General features: G+C 39.0%; 1 protein-coding gene across 3 annotated transcripts in view; it reads left to right on the top strand.

The window, feature by feature from the left end:
- LOC124776984 (mitochondrial dicarboxylate carrier-like) overlaps nucleotides 1–26,339 on the top strand; it is a 58,917-nt gene that overhangs the window by 10,213 nt on the left and 22,365 nt on the right. For all 3 annotated transcript variants that reach the window (XM_047252226.1, XM_047252228.1, XM_047252227.1), the window contains exons 2-3: nucleotides 2,498–2,588; nucleotides 3,497–3,652. In XM_047252226.1, the coding sequence (XP_047108182.1) occupies nucleotides 2,499–2,588; nucleotides 3,497–3,652 (246 nt within the window). In that variant the 5' untranslated portion in view covers nucleotide 2,498. The remainder of the gene's footprint in view (nucleotides 1–2,497; nucleotides 2,589–3,496; nucleotides 3,653–26,339) is intronic.

Below are 26,339 nucleotides of genomic sequence, written 5' to 3'. Positions count from 1 at the left end.
TAGGTCTACTTCACAGTTATCATGGAGAACAATCAGGAAAGGACTTCCAGTTGCGGAAGTGAAGTATACTGAAAAATGATTCTCTCCTTGTCAGGCTCTGCCGAGATATCAATATTGTTATTCAATTTGAGTTAAGAGTGTGTTGTAGTATGGTCTTTGACTCATCAGATGTTAGTACTCTCATCTCGGTTTTGAGAAAACAAGATGGCTGGAGCATGCTTGACATTTGAGCAATGAAAATGTGTTATCAAGTGGTTTTTCAAGTTTGATAATGTTGTTGAAGTGCAACGTCAGTGCAGGTGGGAGTTTGAAACAGAACTGTCAACCCGTCTAACAATTAAATGCATGATTGACAAGTTTGAATTGCATGGAATGATTTGTGATATTCACAAAGGAAGACAGCTTACAGCTCTAAGTCCTACTTCGCCAGCTTTCGTGTTGGAAATGTTTGTTAATTCTCTACAGAAGTCTGCTATGCAATGTGCACATGAAGTGGGGCTTAGCAGTACAAGTGTATGAAGAATTCTAAAAGCTGCAAAGTGGAAAGTTTACATTCAATGATCACTGCACACGATTAATGACGACAACCCTGACTGCCGAATGCAATTTTGCAAATGGTATCAGCAAATGTTAACTGATGATAATAATTGGTGACAAAGGTTGTGTGGAGTGACGAGGCACAATTTAAACTTAATGGAACTGTGAATTGGCATAACAGTATGTATTGGGCACTGGAAATCTGCATGTTTATGTGGATAAAGCAGTCAGTCTACCAGGAGTTCATGTGTGATGTGGACTATCGTCTAGGGGCTTAGTAGGACCCTTTTTCTTTGATGCTACTGTCACTGGAGAAGTGTACCTGGAAATGTTATGCAGATCAGTTTTGTCAGGTATATGTGCGCTTTATGGAGGTGATGAAGAGGTCTTCTATGTACAGGACGGGCCACCGCTACACTTCCACCTAGCTCTACAAGCTATCCTGGATGGTAATTTTCTGGGGCATTGGATTGGACGAAGAGGGCCCATTGAGTTCCCTCTATGGTCACGAGATCTAATGCCTATGGACTTTCACTTGTGGGGAACTGTGAAAGATAACTTCTGTTGATGTAAACCATGCATGCTGGAGGAACTTCGCCTGGAGAGTACAGCGACATGTGCAGCGATCTCCACTGTAACATTTACTGACATAGTTGCGGTGACTGCTCGTTGTTCTGTTATGTGTCTAACAGTGAAAGGTTAACATTTTAAACATTTAAAGCAACCATGTGCTAAACTGAAGGTTGTACAACATGCGTGATAAATTATTAAGTGTAAAATAAACACATAAGTAATATTTTAGGTTAGGCTTTACCATGACTGTTATTGACATTAAATGAAACAACAAGTTTACTGTTACCAGTCACCATTTTATTTATTTTCATTATGCGTTTCAAAGGTTTAAACCTCCATCATTGGGTGGATTTACATTAGTTAGTATGACATTGGTGTGTTGTGTTACGATTTTTTGGATGAACTTGTGGCACTGTCTCCAGTGGTCACAGGTTCCTTTTGCTGTCATAACACATCACATGTATACTGTCATATTATATATGACAGCAAAAGGAACCTGTGAGCACTGGAGACAGTGCCACAAGTTCGTCCAAAAAATCGTAACACAACACACACACACCAATGTCATACTAACTAATGTAAATCCACCCGATGATGGAGGTTTAAACCTTTGAAACACATCGTGGAAATAAATAAAACGATGACTGGTAACAGTAAACTTGTTGTTTCACTTAATAATAACATAAGTAATACTTTTCGTTCCTTAAAGTGTGTGTACGTTTTTCTGGCAGGATCTGTATAATTATACAAACAGCTGCAAGGGCTATATTTATAATGTCGTGCCTATAACTGAAAGTTATTGTTGGAAGAAAAGAGTTCTGTGGACGAAGGTAGGAAAAACTCTTTGAGTGGGGCTCTACCAAGCCCAGTTACAAAATGTGGCCTTTTGAAGATAAAAAAAGATCCTAGTTGTATAATTATAATGTACGACACACCCTTTCTGGCAGTTAATTTTACAAGTTATGTGAACTCAACCTTTCAATAATTTAAGGAAAATGCTAGAATGAAGCTGAAGACTGGACCTGTTCCAGATGTTTCAAATATGGTCAAGATTTGCACATTTGCATGGATAAACAAATGGTCAGCATGAATTTTATATGGAAGGATACGAGTGGAAAGCTTGTGCTAATAATGACAAGAGAATATTCTATGTTGAAAAAATAATTGAGAGTGTAAACAATCTGGAATGGCAGAATGCTTAATGGGACAATAGACCATGATCTACCTTCTTTCTTCCTTATCCTTTAGTCATATATGTGAATTGACCATTATTTTTGTGCTGCAACCTTTTGTATGAACTTTCAGTTGCACTTGTCACATTTGAATGAAAATTATTTTTCTGATATGTAAATTAAAAGGTTGCTTTATAAGTTTTCCTTCTATCCAGGATGTCTGAGAAGCGACTTGCACGGTGGTATTTTGGAGGCCTAGCTTCTGCAGGTGCAGCATGCTGTACACATCCACTGGACCTTCTAAAGGTATATGCACCAGCAGATAATGTGTATGAAAAATTTCACCACTTAGTTTACTTTGATATGCTGGAACCAAGAATAATAAACCTCAGGGACAGTACGCCTTTTAAATAAAATCTATTTCACTGCAGGACTTGGAAACTAACACATTACACATTTCCTTATCACACATGACTCTATTGACTCAGCCAAGACCAGAAGTTAGTATCATAATACTGTGACTCCAGATGCATATAATTTTAAGCCTTTTTGTCACTAATGGAACTGACACTTTTTTCCTACTTTGTGGGCATTTGATAAAAAAATAATTGTAACGGATAGTGCGTAACAGCAATCTGCAATATGATTTGAAAGACATGTCATGAAAAATATTAAAGAACTTACTTACAAGCTATTTAGCTTAAGAAATCAGTTCCTCCTTCAGTTTTAAAATTTGACCAATGATAAAAGAAAAAGAAAGAAAGAAAGAAAAAGTATACTGACATTGTTTTTAAGAATGAAAATCTTTCAAAAGCTATTAATGTTATCTATTTATACTGGAAAGTGGTATTGGATTAAATGCTATCAACATCAGATGTCATTATAAAATGGCCTTGTAAGATAAAAGCTGTTTCATGACATTAATAAATTCCTGTTAAGAATTGACTGTTTTTATTTATTTTTTATTGTTAAATATGACTTTTTACTACCAAATTGTGGTGAAACAGTTCATTAACATGCTACTGCAGATTAATTTTGTAGTATAAGAATGAGACAAGGGAAGAAACAGGAACTTTTGAGCTTAAAGTCAGAAGTATCAGCACTATTTCTATAAGGTAGAGTTGCCTGGTTTTGTTGCCTAAGTCTTTTATGTTTTTATTCAAATCATAAGTACAAACAGTTCACTGAAATATACTTATTGGTGCTTTTTATAGGTGCACTTGCAAACACAACAGGAAGGAAAACTTTCGATGGCTCGCATGGCAGTGACAATTGTCCGGAAACAAGGACTGTTTGCTTTGTACAATGGGCTTTCAGCTTCCCTTCTTAGGCAACTCACTTACTCAACAACGCGGTTTGGTATTTATGAGGTAAGATGTTTATTGAATTTTTGTCCCTTTTCTAAAATATTGGGTGTTTTTGTTTTGTCAGAATGTACTTCAGTATTGTGTACTGCACCCCTGATGCTGAACTTTACAAAACTCATAGCAATAACCAAGTGCTGTAGTACAAAGTTTCTCCTCAGTAAAAATGTATCTTGTTGTGATTTGATGTTAATACTATGCCTTAGAGATCAACAAGCCTTGATAAATTAGCTTGAATGGTTTGTGCTACATGTCTTGTTAACACAATTTGCAATAAGTCCAATAATGAATATTATGTAATGTACTTCCAAATAAAAGCTTCAATTCCAGCAGAAGACTGTTCTGTATTGCTTTACCCTACAACTAGGAGTCATGTCAAGTCTTATACCTCATTGTCAGTGCAATTACTGAACAAGGATGTGAAATTTGTCCAGTCTATGTAGCAGTATATGCTCTGACCACCATTATTTTGTGGACAGTGAACTGTTTCTACGTATTTCATGATGGAATGTAAACTCTCTGATTGTTTGTACTGCCTCTGAACTAAAAACAAAGGATGGATATAGACCCTCCTAGCAGTCCGCAGATTACTCATTGTAATTAACTGTTACACATAAGCTTAGCTAAATTGCATTTACACATGACATTTGGTGAACTTGAGTTTCATGTACCAGAATGATTGCTTTGCAAGCCAGAAAAATTGAATTGCCCTCCAGAATGATAAAACATGCCTTATTGAAGTTTTTGTGTTAACCAAGCCATGTAGAATCACTTGTGAACAACTGCTTTGGTTAATCAATGCCAGCAATGACAAACATACAAAAACCCTGCAAGCACTGGCTTATCGATGAGAAACGCGATCGTCAGTCTGATTGTAATGGAATCCTTGCTTTTCTGGTCAGATAATCTAATACTGTGGCTTGCCCAACTTGAGACCTAATTTGTCTTGGTCCACATTAGTTAAGATGAAACTAAGTGCAGTTATGTGGTGGCTGTGCTGATCTAGCAAATGGCTACAGAAGTACAAGACATCTTAGCTTTAACACCAGGCATAGAAAAATATGCCTCTATCAAGCATGCGATTGTAACTTGCTTGTTGCAACCAGAAGTTAAGCGACATGAAATGTTCTACACTAAACAACTCAGTGACCAAACACCACTTTAGTTGCTTCAAATCTCCTTAGGTAGCGGGCAACACAGTTAACAGAGATATTCTGCTGAATATATGACTTCACACTTACCTACAGATGCACAGAAAATACATTTTGTGCTTGTGACATTGATGCTCTCACTCAAACTGCTGACTGAATAGTTGAGATGTATCCATCCACAGGCATCGTAACCAACTCTGTCAGAACAGAGACTTCTCTGGAAGCACTGCAAGCACAGATAGCTGACCTGTATAAGCAAGTTGTTCCACGCATACCTCGTGGCAGTAACACTCTCCCAGCAGAAACAGGCATTCACTCACTAGGGACAAGACCTGCTGGTATCACAAAAAGTTTGGATCTGAAGTTTAGCAGTGTTGATCACCTTGTGACAAGGGAAAGACCAGCTGAAATCAGTAACAACAGCAACAGATTTCATACCAAACAGCCATTGACTGTTCATAATAAAACTACCTGGCTACAATTTCTCATTGAAAGTGATCTCTCAGTTTACTCTTCTTCTTGTTTCCACAGTGGAAAACTGATGATAGTTACTTGTATACTGTAAATGGATCTTCCATCAAGACTTACAACTACATCAACTTAAATCTAAAGTTCAATCTTTAATGTGAATTTATGTGAAGATTCATTCTTGCTGATGGTTGCACCTGGTGGAGCAGGCTTTTTTTCAAACTGCTCCCAGATCTTCACAATCAATTTCTGCTAGGTTCTACAGCACAGTTGTCTATTCAAGAACACCTATGTCATGTCAGCTGTGCTGGAAGCAAAGGGATTGCAGGTGATTCGCTGTACACTGACCTGCTTCATAAGTTTCTTGATGTCACCTTTCCATTGCTTACTCCAGCACCAGTAAGACTCTCAGCAGTACATCACATTGTCATCCTGTGAGAACTGCCGGTCCATGCACAGTTCATCATCTGCATCCAGAAAAAGTAAAGAGTGCAAAGCAGGAGTGTTCTTTTATGTTAATAAAAGCAATCTGTCACCCTTCAAAAAGTAACTTAGCCTCTCCACTCCAGACAGCCCATAAGAAGAATAATGTGTGGCACCCCTGAGGTGACTGTCATCAGCTTAATGCATGTACAATACCTGATGGTTCTCTTGTGCCACACATTGAAAGCTTTGCTATGCAAATTCATGGTAAGACTGTTTCCTCCACATCTGACCTCGTCTGTGCTTGTTTTTGTCATATGCCAATTGCACCAGAAGATATACCAATCCTTTTGTTTGCACTCCATTCAGACTCCATGATTATGTGTGAATTCCATTTGTTGGATTTTACAATGCTGCCCAGACTTCCCAGCATGTCTTGGATGAAATAACTATTATGTCTACATTGATGTCATGCATGTTTTGTTGTCTACTGGGGTAGAGCATCTAGCACATCTACAGCAATTACTCACTAAACTGCAAGAACATGGTTTAGTGATTAAGCCACAAAAATGTACCTTCGGAGTGATGAAAGTGAAATTCTAAGGGTACCTTATCAATGCACAAGGAATCCTGCCACCTCAAGACAGAGTTGAAGCCATTTCTCAGTTTCCCCAGCCCACTCCAGTATGAGAATTATGCCACTTCTTAGGCTCGAGAAATGGTTATCAATGGTTTATGCAAAGTCATGCGTTGTTGGCAGTACCTCTCAACAAAATGCCAAAAGATTTCCCTATGCCTGGAGACATGCTGCTGTGAACTGATGAAAAGAAAGTATCCTTGGTTGAAGTAAAAGCTTTTATTATAGAGACTGCATTGTTATCTCATCCTCTTTGTGTCACACCTCTCACAGTTGCTACGGCTTCTCTCTGCCGGTTGTTACTTCTGCGTTACTTGTTAGCAGCAGACACAGTGGCTGCACCAAAAACTGAGACGGCATGGAGTTTTACAATTATTTATTGAACTTTCTGTACAATTTCTCCCTCGTCATCGCTGCCCAGCCCTATGGATCCTTCCGCCTGGCTGCTGCTGTGTAGATTCTCCGACAATGCGCGCAATGCATGCCACCAGTGCTCCTCTGAAGCCAGGATGCCCTGTGGTTGAGATGAACTCGTCGCCCCCAGTACGGGTACGCCCACGGAACCGCGTCGCCGTGAGGTCAGTTGCCGATGCCTGCTGCACTGGCAGCTGGGAAGCCGTCAGTCGCGATGTCCGCGAGGTCCCGAGATGGACGAATCACACGCCGTGGGGCCAGCTGCCGTAAAGTCCGGGCGTCAGTCCCCGGTGGCGCCTGTGACCAAGACCGCACTGCGGCCGGTCCTGCTGGAAGTTCTCGCTGTAGTTAGTCAGCCATGGTGCCGATTGGACTCGGGCCAACCTCCAGAGCTTAAGTTGACATCTGGCAGCGAACAGACGACTCCTGCGAGCTGGAACAGACTTCTGGAATCATCACCTATGAAGATTACATCTTATGATTGTAAGTGCTTCAACACAAAAAGTACCAAAAATAGGAAAGGTGGATAAAAACAGTGAAATGGAAACAAAACTTACTTTTTATTTCTCAAGCACACAATAAAAATTTCACTATTAACAACTGTTTCACCTGATTCACTACTGATATTAGCAATTTCACAAGGAACACCTGCCCCATGTTTTCAAACACACCACTGTTCAGCCTATGCCTAGTTTGTTCATAAAATCTTCTTTGAAAAAATGTTCACAAACAAAATAAGTTGCACAGTTCACATCAAGTGACAGTTTACAAACACTTTTCCACTTCAGAAGCAAATCTTGAGGTTGGTTTGGAAACCTGTAGAAATGCTTGTTGCTAACTTTCTCTTTTGAACCCACGTAATATCCAGATGAACAGCCAGGAAATTTACAGGAGTATTTCAGAGTCAATTTGTTGTGTGAGTATTCTGAAAATACATAAAATTCTTCATTAAATAATACTACTATTGACATATCAAAGTAATTTAAACAAACAAATGGAAACCACACAGCTTAATTCACTAAAGAAGAGAACACATTTCATTTATAGGCTACGAGATTATTTACTGAAAATTAAATGTCTTACCTTACGATTAATTGCAGACATTTTTTTCAGCAGGAAATCTCTTCAGTTTTGTGGTGAACTTTATGAAATTTAAAGTAAAAAACCTATTTATAATAAGATCAGTAGTATGTAAATATGAAACAAATACAAAGATGACTATATCCATAGACTTCAGTACAGAGCAAGGTGATAGAATATCAACAACCACATCTGGTCCCTTCAACCCCCACAAAGCAACCCATCAACCACCACCACCAACCACCACCATTTATGCGTGCAATGAGCTGTCTGGGTTGTAGTGGGGTGGGGGATAGTGACCCGTGTTTATGTTTAGTGATTTTTCTGCTTAATCTTCATTTACAGTTCACATATTAAATGAAAACAAAACGAATTTCTGTGGCTGGGAGCTATCAAGTGAATTAAAATACATTCACGTAATTATGGAAGGCTAAAATATTTTATTAGTTTCTGTTTTCTGATTTGATTTTATTTCCACATTTTTGGCAGTCAAGCATTAATCGCCTTGCACAACAACAAAGTTATTTTTGTCGGTTTGCTAAAAAAGTGTGGCTTTTATTAATCTTTTCCACAGATTCAGTCAATTTGTATGAAATCAAGTGTTTCATTCCACACTATTGGCTAGTTTCAATTGTTCATTGAAGTTCAAGTGCACATTTTCATCTTCTGGCATGTATGGCATTATGCCATAATAAGGAACCAAACATGAGACAACACAGTACAGGTACTCCCAGAAAATTTTCATCTGAAAAAACGCATTGAAAAGCCTAATATCAGGTTGGGGCCTACTTCATTGTGAATCTTGACATATGAATGTGTCCTTTAAGCTGAATTAGGCGTTTTAGTGTGGTTTATGAAGTTCCTATGATCATGGAGTATCCTCCATGATGTCCTGTTTCTTTTATGGTGTCATGTGAGATCTCTTAATGCTATATGTGTACAAACATACAGGCTTCCTATGTCATCATAGCTGCCCAAGTGCAGTAGTGCCTGTTTTCTGGTGCTCTCTGGCAGCTGCTGAAATGAACCCACATCAAAGAGGTCACAGGAAAATATTGTGAATGGTTCTTTAAAACGTGTTATTTTCAAAGGAAATTTCCTTTTACTCAAGATGACTATGTGCAATGAATTTCTTCAATCACAGAGTGTTTGACTCTCATTTAAAACTTAACACTTTGAATACCAACTACTTAGAATAATTGTGAGCACAGAAAATAGACATTAATGTCATTGTTTAAAATTTTACTGACATTTGTCTGATGTATCTTAAAGTTTGACTCATGCTAAAAAGACCAGTATTACATGTGAGCACTTATTAATCTTCAAGACCAATGTTGTTTGTGAAAGCTTAGCATTTCTTGTAGTTACACTATGTACATTAATTTAAACCATTAACTTTTCCTGTTTGTATGTTCATGCTACTTAAGTAATGCTGCTATTGTCTGACTACATCATGTGTATCATCTGAATATCTGCTGTCATTGACTGGCAAGATCACGCGACATGAGCTTCGTTTGGCTTACAAAAGTGCATTGCAATCTTTATTTCAATGCTTCAGAAATTAACTTGCCGTTTTTGGTGGAACTCAAATTTATAATTTCGTGATGCGAAAATATGTGGCATATCGTAATATGCAGTGTACATGTTGCTGCACATCAAAGATTTTTTCAAAACGCAAAATGCATTCCCCCTTCCCCTCCCTCCCCCTCCCCTCCTTCCCTTCTCCCCTTGTCGGGTTTCGTTTTCTAAAGTGCCGGGAAGTTTTCGCTGGATATTTTTAAAACTCTGAGGGGAAGTACACTGTCACTTATCATGGAGAAAGTGTATTTTCTTCTTGGAAGAAGTGTATTCTCACTTGGGAAAAAGTGTGTTTTTTTAACTGGGAGATCCGAGAAAAATCTGGATATTTTTGTTATCCATGTATACACCCTGTAAAAACAAAGGATGGGTGGATGGATATAGATGCTCTTAGCAGTCTCACATTTATGCATTGTAATTCATTGTTATGTTGTGTGCATAAATAAACTGTGGTTTTTCAGTGTCACTGTGGTCATTATTATGGATATTTCAACTTTCTGCGCCATCATTGTTTTGTTTTTGCATTTACCTGTGACTTTTCCTAGTTTACTTTCACTGTTTCTTCAAAACTTTTTGCTGAGTAGTATTATTGGCTTCCCACACACATTCCATATGTTAAAATGCAGTTCTGTGTTTTCTACTTTACTTTAGTCATTCTTCAGTTGTGTCCATATGAATAGCGTGAGAACTTATTCCATATATTTAGTACAAATCTCATTAAGCCAAACAATGTTTTGATTACAACACTTATTTCAAGCTCACTTCTCACCTTTGTTTACACTCTGTGTGTGTTATATAATTAAGTCAGAACACGAGTTCAAAAACATTGAGGCAAGTAGATTTTTTAGTTATTAGCACATAGAAGTGTGCACTTGTGAGTTAATACCAAAAAATAGTTCACTTTTAATTGTAACTGTATATAGATCCTAATTGTGAAATTTTGAACTATTTATGAGGAATCAGCATTCCTTACTATGCTGTCTGTCAGACAGCAGCAAACAGTTTGCAGTTTGTGGTGATTTTGAAGTAGATTTTCTAAAGGACTCTGATTGAAAAAATTATCTGGAAGCCTTACTTGGATCCTTCAGTTTGATCTCAGAATTAACTTTTCAACACAGATGGATGAAGGCATCAGAATCCTAATTGATGATGTGTGTGTTTCTTTCTGTGTGTGAAGCTCAAAGCAAGAAAATAACTGTTTAGCTAGTAACAGATGCTCCCTCTGATCATGATACGTAGTTAGACAGGATGAATAACATACTGCCTTACAGTATGGATACTCCTCAATGGAAAGCATTTAGGATAATCAGTGAACCCAAGAGAAATGTTTTTAAAGACAGTTTACAAGAGATGGCCTGAGTTGAAATTTATAATGAACCAAGTATAAAATTTAATCTTTTTCCAAGATAAATTCATACCATTATTTGAACATAGCTTTCCACATAAGCTAATCAGAAAGGACACTAAACAGCCATTGTGGTAGTAGCTTTAAAGAGATCTACCTTCAAAAATACCTTCTGGACAGGAAGGTTTAAGTTCACATCATCTGTTTGTGGAACTGGACATCTTTCTTGGAGGGTGCAGTTATCTAGATGGTGACAACCTCCACAAATACGCCAGTGACCATCTGATTTTGTAACCATATGTAATGGACTGGCCCACAATGATTCAGATGGTTGAATAATGTTGTGGTTTAACATGCACTAGAATTTTTGCTTTGCAATATACAATTTGCGTGCATCTAATCTATGGTGCTCACAGAAGACTGGATGGCAACTAGATATTGTGGTGTAATGCTTAACATCAACTTTCACTTTTTACATAACACAGAGTTTTGTTAACTCAGGTAATATTTTTAAAATTTGAGTAAATGTGCAAGAGATACACAAGGAATTAGCTGAATTAGTTTCTTAAGTACATATTACATTCCTTTTCAGTTTCAACTGAATGTTGTCATCAGTTAACGCTTTGCTTTTGACTTCAACTAAGAAATGAAAATAATGAAAAGAATAGGTACCTAAGACACCTTCTGAAGTGCCTGCAACAATAAGTGCCCATTAAAAATTACATCATAATCCAAGGTAAATGTTCAGCAGTTTTGAGCCATGTGTTGGAATTTGCAAACTGCAAACTGTTTATATTCAGCCAGTTTTATTTTGTTATTTTTGATTGCTGGAAGGACAGAGGTATCCACTCCACTGTATACCAAAAACAATTGCTCTGAGTTATAATCTTTGACAAATAAGCAATTTATGTAACTGCACTGTTAATCTACAGCTGATGACAATTTCTGTGATAGAATTGACTGAACCTCATTAACTGATTCCATATGCTACAGTTGATTGTCCATGACAGCCAATTTATCTAAACTTTCTTCAGATATAGTTGAAATGCTTTGAACATGGCCAGGAAGTGTGTCTAACTATAATGTTTTCAGAATATTGTCGTACATATTTTTGCCTGCATAATCTTTCATTTTTATTAACTGTCGACACAGTTTTAGATTGCCCAATTGCAGATCTTTGAATACCTTTCTACTTGGTACTATCCACACTCCAAAAGCAATGTTAACAGTCTCTCTTTAGCTAAGGAATGTCTGTGTGACTTGGAAAGGGCAATCAAATCCCAGATGTTTTCAACAATTTGTGGCTCCAGTTGTGCTAATAAGTAGTGGAACATCACAGTTTGAATTTTTAAGCTGGCAGTATGCGACTGTGCATCATCTTTACAGAAACGAATATCTGATTTTTCAACCCAGAATGGCGGTAGTTTGACACTGACCTTGTCCATTTAAAGTATCCTCAGACCTGCAGTATTTTTGAAGGTGTTGTCCACAGTGGTTTCTTTTTCTATTGTACCTTCTTGATGACATTGTATTCACCACTTGTGGGAGTCTATGCCATATTTTTAGTATGAAATCTAATTAAACCAAACACCATTTTGATAGGGACACTTTCTACTTCATGACTCACTCTTCACCTTAGTTTACACTCTTTGCTCATTAAAAACTTATATAATTTGGAACTGTTTAAAATAATTTTCTTTTTAGTTACTTTTTGTATTTTATATATGTCCCCACAAATAGTATGACTGACCAATCTTTTGCTAATTTATTTATGTGATGTAAGTAAATTTGAATCAAGATGAGAATTAGTCGACAAATATTTTGAAGTCCAATATTTAACAACAGTAGTCTCACTGAGTAAAATGTCTTATTTTCAAGCCTCTGTGCCACAGATCCAACGAGGGTCAACAATTCAGTTTGTATTCAGTGAAAAAAGGAATAGCAGTTTCTGTTCAGAATGTCACGTAAGGGGGAAAAAAAAGAAGATACACACCATTGGATGGAAGAAAACCTTGAAAGAAAAAAGAAAGAAGTAGGTAATATCCCTCATTCTGCTGAAGTGTTTAAGTATTGCTTGGACATTACATGTTAAGGACTTGATGAAAAGGGGTAGGTGACCACCAACAGTTTCAAGTAATCCACTGCTCATGCTATGGAATAGATACTTGGAAACATTTCTTGTGATTAAAATCCCATAGTGAACTAAATGCATGGTACGAAGAAATTTTAAGAAGTAGTAAATAATTTTTCTCTCATCCTCTCTATTTACTCAAAAACTGCATGGCTGACAATGAGATAGAACTAGCTAGCCACAGTGCTAGTTCTAAAATCAAATGTGTGTTCAACTTATTTATAAATAACAGGCTATCTACCTATTATTATTTAGTAACACATAACCACCATGTAACCACAAGACATTCCTATCAAAATACTATTTTTCTTTTGCCTGTAAAGTAAAAAAATGTGCTTCCTTAAATTATTAAGTACTAAACAAAATAATGTAATGCAGGTTACTTGAGCTGTCATATTAGATGCTTATACGAACATGGCAGATACTGTTTCATTTGCTTCTACATTTATATCCTGCAAACAATTGTTAGATGCACAGCACTGGGTACTTCGTGTTGTACCACATATTAGGGCTTCTTTCCATACCATTTGCTTTATGAAGCATGGGAAGAATGATCACTTAAATACTTCTTTGCACATTATGATTAATCTAATCTTGTCTTCAGTGTCTCTACAGTAGTAATATCTAGGGGATTATAATATGCTCATAGATTCATCATTTAATGCTGGGTATTGAAACTTTGTAAGTAGACTTTTGTGGGATTGTTGACGTCAATCTTCTAGTATCTGATATTTAAGATTTTTAACAATATTATGGAAGGAAAGTTGCTACTCACCCTATAGCAGAGATGATGAGTAGCAGATAGGCACAACAAAAAGACTGTCACAAAGAAGCTTGTGACCAGCAGGATCTTCATTGAAAATAGATCACACACACACACACACACACACACACACACACACACACGATGCAGTCTCTGGCAACTGAAGCCACATTGCGAGCCGCAGCACCAGTGCAGGATGGGAGTGGCGACTGGGTGGTGGAACAGAGGAGGCTGGGGTGGGGAGGGGGAGGGTTGTGGGGTAGGGGTGGGGGTGGTGGACAGTGAGGTGCTACTTGGAGCATGCAGAGATGAGATGGAGAGAGGGTAGAGTAGCTATGTGTAGTTGGGAGATTAGACAGAGGGCAGAGGGCTGGCGGGGGGGGGGGGGGGGGGGGGGTTAGTGGAAAAGGAGAGAAGTAAACAGACTGGCTGTGATGGTGGAATGAGGGCTGTTTAGTGCTGAAATGGCAACAGGAAAGGGGCTGGATGGGTGAGGACAATGACTAACGAAGGTTGAGACCAGGAGGGTTACGGGAATGTAGGATATATCACAGGGAAAATAGGATATATCACAGGGAAAATTAGGGAAAATTTGCACCTGCGCAATTCAGAAAAGCTGGTGTTGGTGCGAAGGATCCGTATGGCACAGGCTGTGAAGCAGTCATTGAAATGAAGGATGTTGTGTTTGGCAGCATGCTCTGCTTGTTTTCTGGCCACAGTTTGTAGGTAGCCATTCATGCGGACAGACAGCTTGTTGGTTGTCATGCCCACATAGAATGAAGCACAATGTTTGCAGCTTAGCTTGTAGATCACATGACTGATTTCACAGGTAGCCTTGCCTTTGATGGGATAGGTGATGTTTGTGACCAGACTGGAGTAGTTGGTGGTGGGAGGGTGTATTGGACAGGTCTTGCATCTAGGTCTGTTGCAGAGATATGAGCCATGAGGTAAGGGGTTGGGAAGCAGGGGTTGTGTAGGGATGGACAAGTATATTGTGTAGGTTTGGTGGATGGTGGAATACCACTGTGAGAAAGGTGGGGAGGATAGTGGGAAGGAAATTATCATTTCAGGCCCCTATGAGAGGTAGTCGAAACCCTGGTGGAGAATGTAATTCAGTTGCTCCAACTGTGGGTGGTACTGAGTTATGGGAGGAATGCTCCTCTGTGGCCAGACAGTTAGACTTTGGAAGATGGTGGGAGACTGGAAAGATTTCCAGCCACAGGCGGCAGGGCCTGTACATGTAGCAAATGATAAGGATACAACTTTTTCTATCGCGACAGTCTCCAGAAAGTTGTGTGAGGAACATTAACTTGCAACACTAACCCTTGTGTTCTGATAGAAGGAGATGTGTGTACAGACCCCCACCCCCCACCCCCTCCGAATCACTATATCAGCAGTTGTAGATCCTGGTCATACCATCTCCCTACCAGATGAGTACACAGATGGCAGTGGAGACATTCTTCTGATCTGGACAGTAATACTGTGGGTACCTCTCCTGATACAAATGATGAGCCAAAGCCATTGCCATCCACCTTGTCACACTTACCAGCTTCAGATCTGAGTACATGTCAAATGCCAAACAAAGTACTTAGTCTACCCATCGTCTTGAAATTAACTGTCCCATTATTATTGTCTGCCACAGCAGCTGCACATGGGAAGAACAATATTCCACTGATTGTCATTGCTTTGAAGGCCATAACTAGGAAACCAAACATTTCTGGGCACATGTTTTAATCAACTTTCTTTATTTTCTACCTATGAGGAACACATACCTCTAATTGTGCCCTCGAGTTTTGAAATATCGTATACATGTAAATAAATGTGCAAAATGAATGTATTTTACACTTAGCTCATTTCTTGACACCCTCTGCATTAATGTGTCAAAGATGTATACTGTAGTATTAGTTTATCCTGCTAAAAACAGAAAAAGTCAGTGATTACAGCAAAGCATGTCTCTTGATTGAGATAGACCCTATTTAACATTGGGATATGTAATTTTCCCTTGATTCACTCAGGGCTCCATGGGAGTTCCATTAATATAATTTGTAGGATATATTGTACTCTCCATAAGCATGTATAATTCAGATACCCACGTTTAATTGGCACTCCCAAGAAAATGCTTCACAAAGTTCCTTCACAGATTTCACACTCCTTAAAGAAACATCACATATATTATAGGGAACAGCATCAGTGAAACTCCCTTAAGAAAATATCTGCTCAGAGAGCTTTACATTGTCTTCAGATCAAAAAACTTATTTTTCCAGCAAAGACCAGCAATAACTGAATTCACTCAGTTCTGTGTTTGCAAAGGAGCTTTAAAGCGCCCAACTCCCACTAGAGTCACTGTCCAAAAACTATACAAAAATTAGAAATATGCAAGTGCATTCATCAATTTTACTATAACTTTGGTGCTGCAATACATTCTCCAGGAAAATGCTCACATTATTTTATGTAGACCACCTTGGGGTACAGGCCACCGTGTAATCCCTGACACAGTATTCGTTAAAGCCTTTGCTATGGTAAGTGAGTGAGACTCACCTTATGCAAAAGGATTTTTGCATAGATATCGACCGCATGTACCTGAATGGTGGCAAATCAGACTTACATCCACTCTGTAATAACAATGATCCGTCAAGTTAGTTCGAAATGCAATCACACGTCAAGATGGATCAAAAGCAAACCAGAAGATGCTACCAATGTGACAATAATATCGTTGCCAGCCTAATTAGGCATTAACTGAGTTTCTTCTCTGTACAAGTTGGTATATATTCATGCAAAACAACAAGTTGTAACACCGCATAATATAGTAGAATTTTAGAACCAGAAAATCTTTTAAACTGATAGTTTAACATTCTGTACTGATAATGAAAATCACGAATACATAATACTACACTATAATGTTTACTACAAAACTTTATACTGTCTATTAATCTGATTAAAATCGGGCATAGGTTACCCTAGAAATTGTACTTTCGTGCCACACACAAAATGTCAATTTTGATAAAGATAAAACACTGATAAATTTTGACTTTTATATTAACTTTAACTTTTGCTGGTCAAACCAATTTAGCACACTTCAGAATTCAAATGAATGAGGGGGGGTACCCTGAAACTGTTATGATCACTGTATTAAAAAAAAAAAAAAAAAAAAATACTGAATTTATTATTCATTCAAGATTTCCAGTATATAAGTTACTACTCTTTTCATCTTATTTACTGCTCATTTAAATGCCTTTAAATCTGTCTCAAAATAATAAACTTCATTACTATATCAATACTAAAGTTATCCTTCAACTTCGTTAGACCTTCGCTATTCATTTACTGGTTCATTAACAAAACATTTCTTTAAAGGCCATTCTAATATAGCTAGTTCTGCAAATAATTATTATTAACACAATTTTTAATTTTCAGTTCGGGACACTCAGATTGCACAACGTTTGGAAAGGACCCTGTCTAGGTTAGTTGTGAGGATAATTAAATGATGGAAAAGTTCTGGTAAAATTTAGGTTATTATTGCACCAAACAAACACAGTTCACTCTCTGATCCATACAAATACAGTACTAAAAGTTTCAACCTGCTAGTATCGATGCGGCAGTTGGCGGGCGGCGAGATGGCGAGGCACCGAGCACACATACAACCACAGCTATGGCTCTTGACGTATCAGCACTTTAATTCTTCTTAGCGTCTCAATACTTTTCCATTTGGTGCCTATGGAATTTTTCCATGCTGTGTGGCGTTGGAACAGCATACCCGAGGCTCAGTGACGTTATATCTTCCAGGAGAGCCTCCTCGCTCCAGAAGGTGTTGCTCAAACCAGTGCCAAACTCCCAACTACTACTGTGCCCATTGTGCCGTGCAGTGCCCGCTTGCATTTTCCCGCGCTCGCCTGCCATCCACCTTATACCGCTCCCTGACAGACTGGGTATTCACCCGAGGTTTTGCATGCTACATATCCTAACACATTGCCTATGTATGGACCAGATGCACAGTTACAATTTTAAACATCTTACAACAGTTTCAACATTTGTTACATTTCAATTCTATTACAATATTACTTGACATTTGACATAAACATTAATATTCACATTGAAACTTATTTACAGTTTTCTTAACATAATGGCATGAAACAAAAAGAAATGAAATGAGAACATCAACTACACAAGTTTATTGTAAAATCAGATGAAAAGAATTACTTATATGTACAATAGTACAGAGTTGCTGTTGTTACAACCTCATTTTTGTTTTAGTTTTGCCTAAAATCTAGACCTGAAAATGCTAGGTCTGTCCTATCTCAAGACATATAGTCTTCTCATTGCACCAGTTCATTGAATTTTCACTGGTGATTTTGGATATAAAATTATTTTGTGCTTCTGCCTGATAACAAAAAATTATGTTCCTGTTTTCACAAAACAGTTTGTTCAAAATAAAATCAGCCACTCCCCAAATCTTATACAGGAGTTGAAGTACTGTGTTTGTTTCCTCAGTATTAAGAATTTTGGAAACAGCTGTGCTAAACCCTTCAGAGTTTCTAAAAAAAGTTTTGTTATAAATTCTTTTCATGTAAGGAAACACTTTGGTGCCATCGTTTTAAGGATTTAATGACATTGTTCATGGTGTAAACCATCTGCCCTTTCTATTCTTGACACTAATACTTAATATTGAACGTTAACTTAGTATCAAAGCAGACATAGCCGTAAATATATATATCCTGTTTTTTCTTACATCTGTTCCTTCTTTTTTGAGAATAAGTCATTTATGACATCCTTCCTTGTACCTTGCTTACTATACTGTACCATACCTTTTACCTACCTTCTTTGCATTTTTTTCTCTCAGCATATCATTAGGTTTTTTTTCACATAATATAGCCTAATGTTAGCACCTTTGAAACTACTAAGTTAAGTCTCAAATCAGTTATAAAGTGATCAATAGTGTCAGTACTTTCACTGTTATTTGCACACAACATCCTCAACCAGTGGTCCCTAGTTCTTGACTGACTTTGGCTTGCTTATGTTTTTTGTCTAGCCATTACTAACAATGGCAGTCAGGTAATATAGTACCCATGTGTACTTTAGCTGTTGTGAAGTGATTGCTGTGTCCTGCCATGCCAAATCAGTAAACACATGTGGAGTGTCAACACTGCATGATGAATGTGTGGCTTGTTCCCCCAACACCATCACATCGATGTGCCGTGGGTCTGTGGATGGAGCTTATTTCATCCTCTTCCCATACCTTCCTGAAAAATCATTCAGAACTTTATGAACAAACTATACTTGTCTCCCTGAGTATTCTATACTCATCATTAGTAGAATTATTGGAGTTAACATTCCCAAGTTCCATATTTGTAATGTTATATGTCAAACAATGGAAAATCCAGGATGGAATGTAACAATATTACAGAAGGAAAGTTGCTACTCACCATATAGTGGAGATGCTGAGATGCAATAGGCACAACAAAGATATTTACATTATTTTAGCTTTCGGCCAGTAAGGCCTTTGTCTGCAATAGACACACATACACACGCTCACACACACACACACACACACACACACACACACACACACACACACACACACACACACTCACGCTAACACAACTTCCACACACGTCTGCAGCCTCAGATAACTCAAACCGCACTGTGAGAAGCAGCTCCAATGCATGATGGGAGTGGCGACTCAATGGGGGTAAGGAGGAGGCGGGGGTGAGGAGGGGGTGGGATAGTATGGTGGGGGTGGTGGACAGTGAAGTGCTGCAGATTAGATGGAGGGCAGGAGCAAAGATGGGGAGGGGAGGGGGAGGGTGTGTAAGTAGTGGAAAGGAGATAAATAAAAAGAAATTGAAAGACTGGGAGTGGCGGTGAAATGACGGTTGTGTAGTGCTGGATTGGGAACAGGGAAAGGGCTGGATGGGTGAGGAAAGTGACTAATGAAGATTGAGACCAGGAGGGTTACGGGAACGTAGGATGTATTGCAGGGAAAGTCCCCACATGTGCAGTTCAGAAAAGCTGGTGTTGGTGGGAAGGATCCACATGGCACAGGCTGTGAAGCAGTCATTAAGATGAGGGATATCATGTTTGGCAGCGTGTTCAGCAACAGGGTGGTGCACTTGTTTTTTTGTCACAGTTTGTCGGTGGCCATTCATGTGGCCAGACAGCTTGTTGGTTGTCATGCCTATGTAGAATGCAGCACAGTAGTTACAGCTTAGTTTGTGAATCGCATGACAGGTTTCACAGGTAGCCCTGCCTTTGATGGGATAGATGATGTTAGTGACCGGACTGGAATAGGTGGTGGTAGTAGGATGTATGGGACAGGTCTTGCATCTACGTCTAATACAGGGGTATGATCCATGAGGTAAGAGATTGGGAGCAGGGGTTGTGTAAGGATGGACGAGTATATTGTGTAGGTTCGGTGGACAGCGGAATACCACGGTAGGAGGGGTGGGAAGGATAGTGGGCAGGATATTCCTCATTTCAGGGCATGACAAGAGGTAATCGAAACCCTGGCAGAGAATCTAAGTCAGTTGCTCCAGTCCTGGATGGTACTGTGTTACGTGGGGGATGCTCCTCTGTGGCAGGACTGTGGGACTTTGGGAGGTGGTGGGAGACTGGAAAGATAGGGCATGGGAGATTTGTTTTTGTACAAGGTTGGGAAGATAATTACAGTCAGTCAAGGCTTCAGTGAGACCATCAGTATATTTTGAGAGGGACTGCTTGTCACTGCAGATGCGATGACCACGGGTGGCTATTCTGTACAGGAGAGACTTCTTGGTATGGAATGGGTGGCAGCTGTCAAAGTGGAGGTATTGCTTGTGGTTAGTGGGTTTGATATGGATGGAGGCCATCTCTGAGGTGGGTGTCAACATCTAGGAAGGTGACTTGTTGGGTTGAGTAGGACCAGGTGTAACAAATGAGGGAGAAGTTGTTGGGGTTCTGGAGGAATGTGGATAGGGTGTCCTCACCTTCAATCCAGACAGCAAAGATGTCATCAGTGAATCTGAATCAGATGAGGGGTTTAGGATTCTGGGTTTTCAGGAAGGATTTCTCTAGATGGTCCATGAATAGATTGGCCTAGGATGGTGCCATGTGGGTGCCCATAGCTGTACCCCGGAGTTGTTTGTAGGTAATGCCTTCAAAGGAGAAGTAATTGTGGATGAGAATATAGTTGGTCATGGCGGCTAGGAAGGAGGTTGTTGGTTTGAAATCCATAGGGTGTCTGGAAAGGTAGTGTTCAATAGCATTAAGGCCATGGGCACTAGAAATGTTAGTGTACAGGGAGGTGGCATCAATAGTGACGAGCAGGGCACCGTGTGGTAAAAGGACAGGAACTGTGGAAAGTCAGTGGAGGAAATGGTTGGTATCTTTTATATAGGAAGATAGGCTCTGGATAATAGGTTGAAGGTCTTGGTCTATGAGAGCAGAGATTCTCTCAGTGGGGGCACAGTAACCGGCCACAATGGGTCATCCTGGGTGGTTGGATTTATTGACTTTAGGAAGCATATAGAGGCTGGGAGTTTAGGGAATGGTAGAGGTCAGTAGGGAGATGGACTCTGGGGAGAGGTTCTGGGATGGGCCTAAGGATTTGAGTAATGACTGTAGATCCTGCTGGGTTACTGGAATTGGGTCACTGTGGCAAGGTTTGTAGGTGGAAGTATCTGACAGCTGACAGCTGGTGTCCTTCCGCCAGGTAATCCTTGCGGTTCAAAACAACGATGGTGGAGGCTTTGATGGCAGATAGGATTATAAGGTTGGGATCAGTTTTTAGATGGTGGACTGCAGTTCTTTCTGCAGATGTAAGGTTAATTTGCATGTTGAGGGCTTTGGGAAATGATGGTGAGGCAAGGTTATCTGTTTCTCTGTGATTCCTCAAATTGAACTATGCAAACATTTAAAGAAATTTTCAGTTGCTTGTACATTCTGTGCTTAATAGCTATGCCATCTGCCCTCTTAACTCATGAAATGTGATGCCTAACCAACATAAGATTTCATTTTGATGTTTCCATACTATCATTGTTTCCAGTTGTTTCCATTACTGTTGATCTGTTCAGTGGCACATCTCTATGTGAAGTAAATAGCAGTATATTATTGTTTATAGTCTGTCCATGTTGTTCTTTGGCGAAACATAAAAGGCAGCGACAAATGATCATTGGGCCTTGTTCCATATTTTGTTTTACAAAACGTCAGCAAGAATAGCTCATTTAGCGATTTTGAAACCCATGTCTTACACAGTTATGCTGTACCATTCATTTAAGTTCTTTAGCAAAATTTCTTATTTATGGTGTAATACTGTTATGTTCTGTGATATTCTGAAATGAGATAGTTGTGTAATTCATTCACAGCATTTTTCTGTATTATCACTCAGTGACTGTTGGAATCAGCATACTGGGATTATGCTGTGATGAAACAATACAGAATGGACCACATAACTCATTCCTTGTGTAATTTTATTATATGTGATGAATTAAAACTTTTTTATCTTTTCTCAGTTAAGTGCTCTCTAAAACTAGATACCTGATTTGATGTAAACATGTTAAAATTAAACATGGAAAATACTCAGTTAACACAGTTCAAAACAAAACAAGCAAAAAATTAAATGATACTCAGGCCAGTCACAGAAACCAGTATTTGCAGGAAGCTGTGTGAAATTCCTAGGAATGCAACTGGATAAAAATCTCTCATGGGACTCACACCTACAGTACCTTGCAAATAAATTAAATAGCCTAGCATTTGCAACAAGAACATTGTACAATGCTACTAGTATGGGCATAAGAAAAGTAGTATATTACAGCTACTTTGAGCCAGTAATTAGGTATGGAATTGTATTTTGGGTAATTCAACCCATGTGTGTTGAATATTAAAACTTTAGAAAACCATCATTAGAAATATGCATAATGTTGGGCAAAGAAAATCATGTCTCCCACTTCTAAAAAATCTGTGAAAGTTCTGTAGAAGAATTCGTGAATGACAACCTGTAAATTTGAGTAGGAGAGAGAGCAAGTACTTAGGGCTGTAAAATTTTAAAAGGTTGTTACTTTTGAAGAAACATTATTAATTGCTTAATTAATTAATTAATCAGTACAGTACATTATATTTCTGCAATAAGGAAAATCATAAACCAGTTTTTGTGTTTTGACGATTCTCCTGTACATTAAGTCAGTGACTCGCACACACACACACACACACACACACACACACACACACACACACACACACACACACAGAGAGAGAGAGAGAGAGAGAGAGAGAGAGAGAGAGAGAGAGAGAGAGATACCACATTCACTGCAGGGAAATCAGTTTGGGTGTTTGTGGTTCTGACACAGGGAACTAGAGGGTTTTGTGTGTGTGTGTGTGTGTGTGTGGGGGGGGGGGGGGGTGAGTGAGTGAATACTTGATACTTGGAAAAAGAGTGATACCTGACTCACTAGCTAGTGAAATTTTCTGTTGGTATGTGCATCTCTATGCTATATGTCAGTCAACCGCAAATAAGTGATTATCTTTTCTCTTTTTGTTTATTGTTTCTATCCTGGAATTTACGCTATCATTCTATTTCTGTAACTCATTTTTAACTGTAAATACTCTTTGACTACTATTGACATATTAATTCATCATGCTCTGCTGTTCCCCAGGTGTTGCAGACAAGTGTAAGCATGGCTTCTGGGCTTTATTTCATTGCTATTGATGAGCTGTCTAGGATTCCTTACTGACCCCTGAGTGCTAATAATGAATGTAGTTGCACCACACACAGGTATCTGAATGATGTTGAGTTAAAGTGTACAGCAGACTCTCTGCCCTGTATGTCAGTAACTTTTCACAATTCTGGCTGTTAAGTTGCTTTTGGATAGATTTGTCTGTTGTGATCTCATTTTGCTGCACTTGGTCTTCACTTCATGTATTACCATTCGTCAGGATTGCCATCATTCTGTTTCCCTTGTATTCTGTTCTACAAAGAAAATGACAATGCATCATTGTTGCACTGAGGAGGAGATCATTAAGACACTCACAAAGAACGACAGTGAGTATGAATGATTCAGTGTTGATTAACTGGTAAGTCCTCTACAGTTTCTAAAAGCAACAAGCCTAAGGTATCTATAACAGCAGGTATAACACTACAGTCTTATGTTTCAACAAGCTATCAGCATTGATTCACAGACAGGCACAATAAAAAGACTGATAGTTTTTTCCTTTCATTGTACCTGTCTGCTCCTCCTCAGTGTGGTGAAAGCAGTCTATCCATTTCATAATATCGTTGTTATTCCACCCTGGAATTTCCATTTGAATTTGTAACATCCACAAATTTGCAGAGAAGCTTTAAAGTCTGAAACAAATTTTTACACCTAAAATAATTTTTGTCTCAGTGGTGGCTAATCCTAGAGCAACAGAAGGGGAGGGTGCAAAATTCCCTCCAAAAATGTTCAACACAGGGCAAGGCAGACCATTTGAGTAACCCAACTAGATGTTCAGACACAGGCTACTTATTGCAGGTAGAAACATTTGGTGATAATGACTAAGCCCAGCACGACTAATAGCAAGCATGTCTGTGGCAACTAAAGTGTTAATGCAATCATTCAAAACTTTGTCTTGGACTCAGTGCAGATGCTGTATTTCTTCATTTAAGGTTTGTAACTAGATTTCACACCATACATTAAACTTCTGAAGTGAATCCTTTTTACCATTTATGTTGCTTAAGTCCTTTAAAATTGTGTAATTTTTTTAATAATGCATGTAATCACTTTAAGATGAACATTTTCCAGACATGGATGAGCAAGTTGCAGTTAATTTATTGTGTATGGGCTGAAGAAAGATGGTTAAAGCCAGTTTCTAATGTACATTGTAATATTTCATGGAAAGGGATTGATGAAGTATAACATCATTTTGGTACATGGGGCAAGTGTTTTCATTATTACTTACCCATTTCACAGCCCCCTGATTCATTCACTATCCATCAATTCTTTAAAGCTGATAAGTGCCTCAATTTTCAAAACTTGAAAAATTTATGATTCTGCTACACTGCCATGAGGCTTCATGTGAATGGTGACATGTGAAACAACCAGGACAATTTATTAGATGACAAAGAAAAAAAAAAAAAAAACCAAAGCACCTGGAAGGTTAGGAGGAAACGAAATAAAAATTTACAGGTTAAGAGGGTGTGCAATGTTATTTCAGTGACTACAAAATGAAGTCACATTTACAAAGAACTTGGTAGTGTGACCAAACTCACCAGTATAGCATTGCTCCCTCATCCCAAATCTGGTCTGGATGAATGCACTGATTTGGTTGGGAAGGATTTCATAAAGCCATTGTATGCTCTCCTGAGGGAAGTTGGCCCACAACTGTTGTGGCTCATTCTAGATATCCTGGATAATGCTGCGGGAAGGATGGAGTTGATGTCCGAGCTGGTCCCACACATTCCATTGTGGAGAGATTTCAGGACCTTGCTGGCCACAGGAGTACATCAACATAATGCAGACTGTTCGTAGACACACATTAAAAAATGGCACCGCAATTCTTTTGCATGAGAAGTAACGCATGAGGCTGCAGGATGTCTGTGACATAACATGTTGCATCCAGAGTTCCTTCAGTCATTACCAGCCATGACCTGAAGTTATACCTGATGGCTTCCCATATTGTGATGCCAGGAGTAACACCATGTGTGTCTCCAAAAAATTTGACCTCTCCTCAGTTTTCTGCTGTGCACTCCAACAATAGTCATTTGAGGTAGAGCAATACAGCAATGCATTGCTGAACACAATGTGATGCCATTCTTCAGGAGTCCTTGCTTCCCAGTCACTCCACCATGCCGCACGTGTTGGGTTTTGATGTAACAGCAGCCTACTCATTTGATGGTAATTCCCTTGCCGGTGTGCTTTTAGTCTCCTGCCAATGGGGTACAATGACACCAAATGTTGCAAGGAGACCATTATTTGTTCCCAGATGGCAGGTGCAGATGTGAAGGGGTTGCAATGTGCTTCATGCACAACATGACAACCCTCTGTTGTTGTGGTCAGATGAGGTCAATCTGACATTGACAACAGGTATGCCTGCTCTCATGTTCACATGCAGTCCAACATCTGGCCATTGCCACACCTGAATTCCCAACAAATGTAGATATCACACAAATCAACCAGGCAGCCAAATGGGGTCCTACAATGATGAGGTGCTTTTCAAACTCTGTCAGATGCTGATAATGCCATCTCATTCAAATATGTGGCATCTGCACACCCTTCATAGTGATCACTCAGCAGTTGACACTGCTTACATCCCTTATATACTCTACCAGGCCTAGTAACAATACTAAACATGGACAACATCCACTCTGGTGTACTTTCTACGTGTCACAGAGAATTTCAACTCAGTCTTTCTACATGCTCGCTGATGGTGTGCAAGTGCACGAAGTTACATTGACGCCTGACCATGTATTCTGGTTGCTTCAATTTTTGTCTCAGGCAGTGTAGATCTACAGTGCTTTAATGTCACTAGAAACATTATAGAGAGTTTTAGCATGCATAGTGTGGTGCCAAAAGTCTTTCTAACCCTGGAGTTGAACTTGGGCAAAGCCCTGTGTTTCTGTCGATGGCTCCTCCTTATATCAGCTTGCTAATATAGTCAAGAGTTTCAAGCACGGTGATGCTGTACTTTTAATCAATTAATTGATTAATTCATGCATTATGTTCTGTAAATCTCACAAGGAAGGGATGTGGAAAGAGTCAAG

Source organism: Schistocerca piceifrons, chromosome 2 (assembly GCF_021461385.2).
Source record: "Schistocerca piceifrons isolate TAMUIC-IGC-003096 chromosome 2, iqSchPice1.1, whole genome shotgun sequence".
NCBI classification, from domain to species: Eukaryota; Metazoa; Arthropoda; class Insecta; order Orthoptera; family Acrididae; genus Schistocerca; species Schistocerca piceifrons.
This window is presented reverse-complemented; position numbering and strand designations above follow the sequence as displayed.